Genomic DNA, 8,215 nt, shown 5'->3' on the forward strand with positions numbered 1-8,215 from the left:
GCAAAATGTTTTTGCAGAATTAAGAAAAGGGTTTTATTTAGCATCTTGGGTGTGGTGAGGACTGAGGAGAGGCCTAACTGGCTGCCTGAGGATCTGTTGTAAGTCTTTGGCTTGGTTTTGAGTTTGTTCTTGTACTTTTGTTTTTGCATTTGGATAAAGGTCCAAAACCTCAAGCACCGCTCTGTGTACCTTCATGTGCTGTCATCTCTTGGTTTGTGTTCTGTTGTCAAAGAAAAACAATGACATGACACTGAAAAACAGCATGCAAGGAGTATAATGGCAAGAAATTGGCCTACAGTGAATATATATATATATATATATACAAAATCAGAACATTGAGTCTTTTTCCAATAAAATCAGCTTACCGGTAGTTTTTACTATTTGACATTGAAAGAAACAAACGTTGCAATAAACAAGCTGAAGTACAAAGCTTTCTTGATTTGTCGACAGGTGAATCACCTACTGCAGTTTCTTGTTTTGGTGCACCGTGCCGATCAAGATGATTCTGGATAAATTAAAAGGCATCGGGACGCAGCTCCTGCGGGTGAAGGTTGTGGACTGTAATGCTGAAGACACCCACTTCACTCGTTGCCTCAGCACCTTGGACCTGGTGGCTCTGGGCGTCGGCAGTACGTTGGGTGCCGGCGTGTATGTGCTGGCCGGTGCCGTAGCCCGAGACAGCTCTGGACCTGCCATCGTCCTCTCCTTCTTCATCGCTGCCCTGGCCTCTGTCCTGGCTGGTCTGTGCTACGCTGAGTTTGGTTCCCGTGTCCCCAAATCTGGCTCGGCTTACATCTACAGCTACGTAACAGTCGGAGAACTCGGGGCCTTCATTACAGGCTGGAACTTCATCTTTGCTCATGTCGTTGGTGAGTCTCCTATTATGAGAGGGGAACATAGTTGATGCTACTCCAGATGCTTTTTTCATCTTAGGTGCATTCTTTCGCCCATACAGGTGCTTCAAGCGTGGCCAGAGCCTGGAGTGCAACCTTTGACGAGCTGATTGGAAGGCGTATTCAGGAATTCAGCAGATATTACATGACCATGAATGTCCCTGGTGTCCTAGCAGAGTATCCAGACATATTTGCTGTCTTCATCATACTCACTCTGGCAGGTGAGGAGCAGCTCAGACATACTGCAGCGCTCATAATTTAACATTCAGGTTCCTCATTTTAAATAACATCAAATGTCAACTTCCTGACAGGACTGCTTGCCTTTGGCGTGAAGGAGTCAGCCTTGGTAAATAAAGTCTTCACCTGCATCAATGTGGTGGTTCTGCTATTTGTCATCATCTCTGGCTTCGTCAAAGGAGACCTAAACAACTGGCGCTTGAACCCTGATGATGTCCTCAATGCCACCGCCCACTCAAGCCTCAAGTGAGCAGCTCATTCCTAAAATGCACGATGTTCCTAATGACAGCAGTCTCCAACCGGTCGGCGGCGGGCTGTAAATATAATCACTAAACCTTATATTATACACTTGTAATAACTATTAAATGATTATTACTCCGATATGTACGTACGCACATTAAGTTGGTGATTGTTCGTTTCCTTCATTTTCTCGTTTTTTTTCTTTCGAAAAATTCAAAGGGCTTCTCTTTTAATCCAGGTTCCTTGGTCTCAATGTGTTGAAGCAGTTTCGAAGGCTCCGTTGCCTCGTTTGCCAACTTGTCTCCACATATTTTGCAGAGCAGACTTGACGCATGAGTCACCTGTAGATGAACTCGTATTTTAAGTCTGGCTCCTGGTATTGGCTGTTAAAAGAAGCTTTCTTTTCGTGGACGTCGTCGACTCCTCTTCTGGGGACCCGTGCCTAATGACATAAGATATGTTTAAATAAGCAAATGTTTCCTTCCAGCATATCCGATGTCTTACCATCTAAAGAAAGTCTCGGTGAAGGAGGCTTCGTGCCTTTTGGCTGGACTGGAGTCTTGTCTGGTGCTGCCACCTGCTTTTATGCCTTCATAGGGTTTGACAGCATCTCCGCTGCAGGTGAGAGGGGGAATGTAGGAATTTACTGCTCAACACTCACGACTCTTACTCTCTGACATGTCCAGTATGTTTCCTCCACAGGAGAGGAGGTGAGGAATCCTCAGAGGGCCATCCCTGTGGGAATTGTGGCCTCACTTCTCATCTGTTTCGTGGCATATTTCGGTGTGTCGGCCGCCCTCACTGTGATGATGCCGTACTACTTACTGGACAAGGACAGTCCCCTGACAGTGGCCTTTAAATACGCGGGTTGGCAGGGAGCCACTTATGCAGTGGCCGTTGGGTCTTTGTGTTCCCTGTCAACCAGGTACGAATCTTTCCTCATGCCTCTAAGTATGGGAAGTAGTTTAAGGTGTTTGCATGCTTTTTTTTAATGTGTGCATTATTTATGGACACTGACGACTATGCTTTTATCAACCCCCACCACATGCTGACTGAGTGGGTGGGGTGCTGGGTGGGAATGGGCTCCTTCTTTTCAATTTCACAGCACAACTTAAAAACTGTTGAATATTTTTCCTCAAATGTATCATATTATTTTGTAGCTTTTTGTTATTGATGTATTTCTAGCTCATTTTTCTGTTTCTGTGGTTACAAGTTGGGTTTCACTCCTTCTGTGAGAGGGTGGGGTTGTCTCATATGAGGGTTTGCAGGACAGCTCACAAATCTACTGTTAATTATTTTGCTTTGAGATATTTTAATATCTGATGTTTTTTTACTATGCTGAAATTTTTATTTCTCCTCAGATATGCATGTAATAAGAATTGCAATTACAGGAAATTAGCTGAAGTAACTTCAATTTGATTGATTTTTATGCAAGACTGATATGGCCTAATAGGTGTCTTGTTTTCGCATTGCATTCATGTGAGTTTAACAAACGACTTGAACATTTGGAGCATGCTTGCAGACTTTCACCAGATGGTTTTAGTTATTTAGTTTAGTTCTAAGGAAAATCCAATCTTGATGTTACAGCTAACAATATTTTGTACAGTAATGTATTTCCACCTTTGTAGTAATATTTAAACTTGCACTGCATGCTTTTCCTTTCTTGCACTAGTTTGCTAGGCGCCATGTTCCCGACGCCCAGAATCATATGGGCCATGGCAGACGATGGCTTGCTCTTTAACTGTTTGGCTAAAATCAGCCCACGAACGAAAACCCCTCTAACGGCCACGATAACATCAGGTTTTGTGGCAGGTGAGAACATGACCTCAACCTACTAACTGGCTGGGCTTCTGGTCAGTTCCTATCTTTTGCATATGGCCCCAACACAAGCACTCAAAAAAAGTCCAGATTAATGATGCATAAAGTGAAGAATTAATATTCATTCTATAATTATATTAGTACACATCCTGAATGACTATGGCTGCAGTTGAGGCCCTGTGTGAAACCTGATTTATGGTTACAATGACGATGAGAAATTTAAGGTATGATAAACATTTCAGAAAACACAGAACCACAGTAAACTTTACTTTAATGTTAGCAGTAGTAATAATCATTATATTTACAATTAAAGCTGAACAAACACAATATTTTAGTGGAATGAGCAAAGCAGTTTTGCTTTGAGAGATGAATGAAATAGTGACGCTTTGCTTCTCCTGTGTGAGACCATGCTTCTGTCTGCTGGCTACCCAGCGCCTCCTCAGACTCCCTTCTCTACTTACAGACAATCAGCACTGGATGACAAATTGATTGTGTCTTTCTATATAAACTTGAAAAATCTTCGCTGAAATTTCGCTGAAATTATATATTGATCAAATATTTTTATGTGAAGGAATATTACATTTGGTGTGTAAATATAAAATTTGGTAAGTTACTTTTAATAGTTATTAAAGTTAGTGTTTTTCTGCAGACAAATTGGCTCCGGGCACATCATATAGTGCAGCAACCCCAGATGACTATCAGGGAGGCATGGGTTAAATCTGACGTGCAGTCCAGGCATAGCGGAGATTCTCCTTTCACCGTGTTTTTATTTTTTATTGAGGTGCTAATGAGCTAATGCTTAAACTGTGGTATGCCGTGAAACTAGTAACCGATGCAACCCTAAACCAGAGTTGACAGCTAAGTTAAAATTGTCTGCCTCATCCTTCTTCCTTCGTCCTTGGCTTAGTCTTCTGGGCTCCATGTTTCCGCTCCCTCGCATTATCTATGCTATGGCTCGCGATGGTCACTCTTCTCCTTTCTGGCACTTGGAAGTGAGAGGAAAACGCCCATCATCTCTACGTTCCTGTCTGGGCTTTTGTCTGGTAGATCGCCGAGAAGAGGCCAAGAGCCACAGTGCCTCATGTGGAAGGAGGATCAGGACCAGGTCCACTAATTGAGATCAAACACTATGACAACTAGAAAAGCACTCAGAGAGTGCACACCTCCACCAAGCACCCCAGTCCCCCTATATTGTGATTTACAGCAAAAATTACTCTCTGATATTTATTTTATCAATTTTTTTTATTGGTAAGACAGAGATCTCTACCCTACATGACTGTGTCAAATTCTATAAACATCGATCAATAATCAACCAAGATATTGAGGAACACATTTTGAAGCTCCATTGACTGCAATGTTAACGAAAATGTAAAAGCAATCTAGGATCTCTTCTGGATCTCCACCAAATAAAATAGACATTCATCTTGTTGACTTTGTGTGTTTCCACAGCTGTGATGGCGTTCTTGTTCGAATTGAAGGCCCTGGTTGATCTGATGTCCATCGGCACTTTGTTGGCCTACTCTCTGGTGGCTGCCTGCGTTCTGGTCCTCAGGTAGCACTGCCCCTCTTTAACGTTTCAGGGCAAGATGATTACTATGCCGAACGCCTCATATGAAAGACGAGTCAAGCCTGTATGTCTGTCCGTCTGTGCGTTTGCAGGATTTAAAGCACACGCCCTGCATTTCCATTTGACTAAATTGTTGATAATGATTTGAGAAATGTTTGAAACTTTGATGAAGACTCGACTTCACTTTGATTTATACATGACTTGAGACTTGGCTTAGCCTCGAGGCAGATGACTCCAAATAACTTCACTTTTAAATGGCTTTTTTGCAGTTTCTAGATAGATGTTATTCATGTTTTTGAATCGTTATTGGCTGTAAGCAGTGGCGTGCACAGACATTTTGGGGGGCAGGTGCTCAGTGGGGAAAAAAGGGCACCTGGTGCAGCATGTAGAATCACTGGCTGCCTTCATAACATGACTGATCATGATCATGATCTACAGTCTCCTCATCCTCCTGACAGGTTTGTTTAATCCAGGAGAGCAGAGAGCTGCTTCCCTGGGGGACCCTGCTGTAGCTCCCTTTCTTTGTCTCTTTTAATTCTTTCCCTTCTTGGCATGCTGCAATTGTTAAATTAAAAGAGATGAGTAGAATATCAAGACTGATTCCTGACATTAGGCTACAACATGGCAGAAAGCTGCTTTTTCTTTTTGCTATTAAGCAAATAGGTCACATTAAGCGTTGCCTCAACCTAATGTAGGCTAATTACAAAACTTCCTCAAACTAAATATTCAGTCATAGTATACTGATCATATGGTTTACCAATTCACCAAATAACACCTCGTTGTGTGGTCATCGTCTATGTCAGGGGTGGGCAAACTTTTTGACTCGCGGGCCACAATAGGTTCTAAAATTTGACAGAGGGGCCGGACCAAGAACAGATGGACGAAGTATTTGTGTGAGCTAATATAAATGACACGTGAAAGCTATTGCATTAAAGGATTTGGCCTTTTACAGGTAGCATTACAGGGATTAGGTCAAATGAATGAGGTTTAATTATAATACAATTTTATTTAATGATATAATTTGGACAAGTTTGGCGGGCCGGATTAAAAAGACCAACGGGCCGCATATGGCCCCCGGGCCTGGGTTTGCCCATGCCTGGTCTATGTGATGTTGATTAATTGAGTATTATTATGGGTAGCGTAATTAGCCTTTAGCGCTGCGTGAGACAGACCTGTGGCAAATGAGGCTCATGAACAATATACTTTATTAATTTACTTGTTACCTGGTTGGAGGCTACAGTCTGGGTGGAGATGAAGTTGTGGGCTGTGTGCAGCTGCTGCCACGTGCGTGTGGCACGTTACGAGATTGGGCGCTGGGCGCGGCACGGCACGGCATGGGTCGTGCGTGTGTGTTTAATGTTTAAATATTTTTTTTGTTGTTTTAAAGATGAGACGCCGGTGTCTATCTGTGCACTGCCTGTTTGACTGCCTGTTTTGCCATCTAAAGGTACCGGCCTGAACAACCCGTTGCAACCAATGAGATGGCCAGCCCTCAGGATGAGCCTGAATTGGGTGATTCTTATTACTCTGATGTGTTGCCACAACCTGAGGACCGCTTCACCATCAAAAATCTACTTTACCCCTCGAGCATGCAGCCGTCCCTTCAGTCCGGGTCTGTCGTCAACATTTGCACTTGTTGCCTTGGTGAGATACAAACAAAGTATAGAGAACAGTGAATGGCAGGTACATTTTCCCCTGACTAATGAAACAAGCCTTCATCGCTTAACTATCTTCATCCTTCCTTCAGGTATTTTGGCATGTGTTGTCAGCATTTTAGCTGTTCAAGAAGAGATGGCAGCCTGGTGTGTGCCTCTCCTCTGCATTTTCTTGGTGGTTTGCCTTGCACTCATCTTCATCGTGTGGAGACAGCCGCAGAGCGAGACCAAACTTGCATTCAAGGTATAGTTTGTTCATCATGATCCCAACCAGAACCACTTTTTTGGGCTTTCATTAGATTTGGTACCTACTTTGTTGAGATCACTGCTATTGACGAAATGCAATCAGACCCCTTGCAAGTGCAATAAAATGTTTTTGTACTGTAATTAAATAATTAGGACCAATGACTGTCGGAAAACTGAGGCTAATCTTGATTTTTAGAAATTGGTTCAAGCCAAATGTGAAATTGCTCACTATTTGCATTGAAGATGTCCTTTGTGCAAAGCAAATGCAAGCGCTGTATGCTGCATGTCAGCTTGTGCTTGGACGTGAAGGAAAATAATTGTTTGTCATCAAATGTACTCCTTCAGCACCTTCCTTCATCATCATGGTAGCAATGTAGTCACGGCTCTTATTGTGTCTATGTTTCTGATGTCGTCAATCATTTAATACGCTCCCTTTTCATAGGTTCCCCTGCTGCCTTTTCTTCCCATCGCCAGCTTGTTCATCAACGTATATCTCATGATGCAACTCGACAAAGGGACCTGGATACGCTTTGTCATCTGGATGGCCATAGGTACTTTGGATTATTAGACAATTATGTCAATATTGTCCCCATTTCACTTATAATTGCAGACTAATTAATGACTTCAGTTCCATGCTTCTACCCCATTTGTAGGTCTTTTAATCTACTTCACCTATGGTATTCGCAATAGTGCAGAGGCAGTGTTAAACAGGCCTGAAAGCTGCGCACCAGCCTGCACTGGGGGAGAGGCCATGGCCACAGGGAAGGATGCATTGCAGCACAACACAGAAAGTGCCACAGGAGACGATAATGAAGATTAGTAAGAAAATGGGAGCTTCTCTAATCTGTTCTGCATTGATGCACATATGTGCAACCTGAATGTGTCCAAATGCTGGCCAAAGATTATGTCTGGTTTGGTTGTTTGAAAAAAGCCAAACGCTATATGTGAGGAAATATTTATTTTCTCCAACCATTTGAATATCAAGAGTTTTTCGACTTAAAGTATTTTCTGAATATGTTTTATTTGATATGATCACTGAGCACAATGGGCAGCAACCAAAGGCCATATGTACTACTACTTCTAGTTCCAACGAGGTTTTATCAATATATCAAGAGTACTGTAAAGCCATTTTTATACATGCAATATTAAGATGATGGGCCCCACTCTTGTATTTCTATTTTCTGGAAGTGAAGTTGAAAATCATTTGATGAATGATGCTTATCATTAATGAGGGTTAGATACCCTGGAAAAAGTTAACTAGCCTTGCTGCATTTGGAGGAGATACTGTACCATCTCCAAGTCCAGATGGAAGTAATTTTCTATCTTCATTTCTTTATTACCTTATTTAATTGCATTTTTTTTTCCAGAATCAGCAAATACTTCTCAACCCCGGTTGCGAATCTTCAAGTTTCAGTGCAACATTGTGTTGTACTTGAATGTACAACTCATTATGCTCCGAGCATAGTTAGTTGGCAGCCTATCACAGGAGTGGGCAAACCTTTTGCCTTGCGGGCCGATAACTAGCATTTGACAGATGAATGGAGTGTTTGTGTTAACTA

General features: G+C 42.4%; 1 protein-coding gene across 1 annotated transcript; it reads left to right on the forward strand.

The window, feature by feature from the left end:
- Window positions 1-499: 499 nt before the first annotated feature.
- Window positions 500-7,476, forward strand: LOC137901099 (high affinity cationic amino acid transporter 1-like). The gene is made up of 11 exons (XM_068745100.1): window positions 500-869; window positions 956-1,114; window positions 1,205-1,376; window positions 1,858-1,991; window positions 2,073-2,295; window positions 3,043-3,182; window positions 4,638-4,740; window positions 6,203-6,399; window positions 6,503-6,654; window positions 7,099-7,207; window positions 7,310-7,476. Exons 1-11 carry the CDS (start codon window positions 500-502, stop codon window positions 7,474-7,476), a joined length of 1,926 nt encoding a protein of 641 aa, XP_068601201.1.
- The last annotated feature ends 739 nt before the right edge of the window (window positions 7,477-8,215 follow it).

This window comes from Brachionichthys hirsutus, chromosome 11 (genome assembly GCF_040956055.1).
Source record: "Brachionichthys hirsutus isolate HB-005 chromosome 11, CSIRO-AGI_Bhir_v1, whole genome shotgun sequence".
NCBI classification, from domain to species: Eukaryota; Metazoa; Chordata; class Actinopteri; order Lophiiformes; family Brachionichthyidae; genus Brachionichthys; species Brachionichthys hirsutus.

What these genes read in the sequence shown, in the direction of transcription:
- LOC137901099 (XM_068745100.1), top strand. Translation starts at nt 500, where the DNA reads ATGATTCTGGATAAATTAAAAGGCATCGGGACGCAGCTCCTGCGGGTG. An exon ending in GCCTGCGTTCTGGTCCTCAG is followed by an intron (nt 4,741 to 6,202) that starts GTAGCACTGCCC and finishes TGCCATCTAAAG; the next exon opens with GTACCGGCCTGAACAACCCG. An exon ending in AGACCAAACTTGCATTCAAG is followed by an intron (nt 6,655 to 7,098) that starts GTATAGTTTGTT and finishes CCCTTTTCATAG; the next exon opens with GTTCCCCTGCTGCCTTTTCT.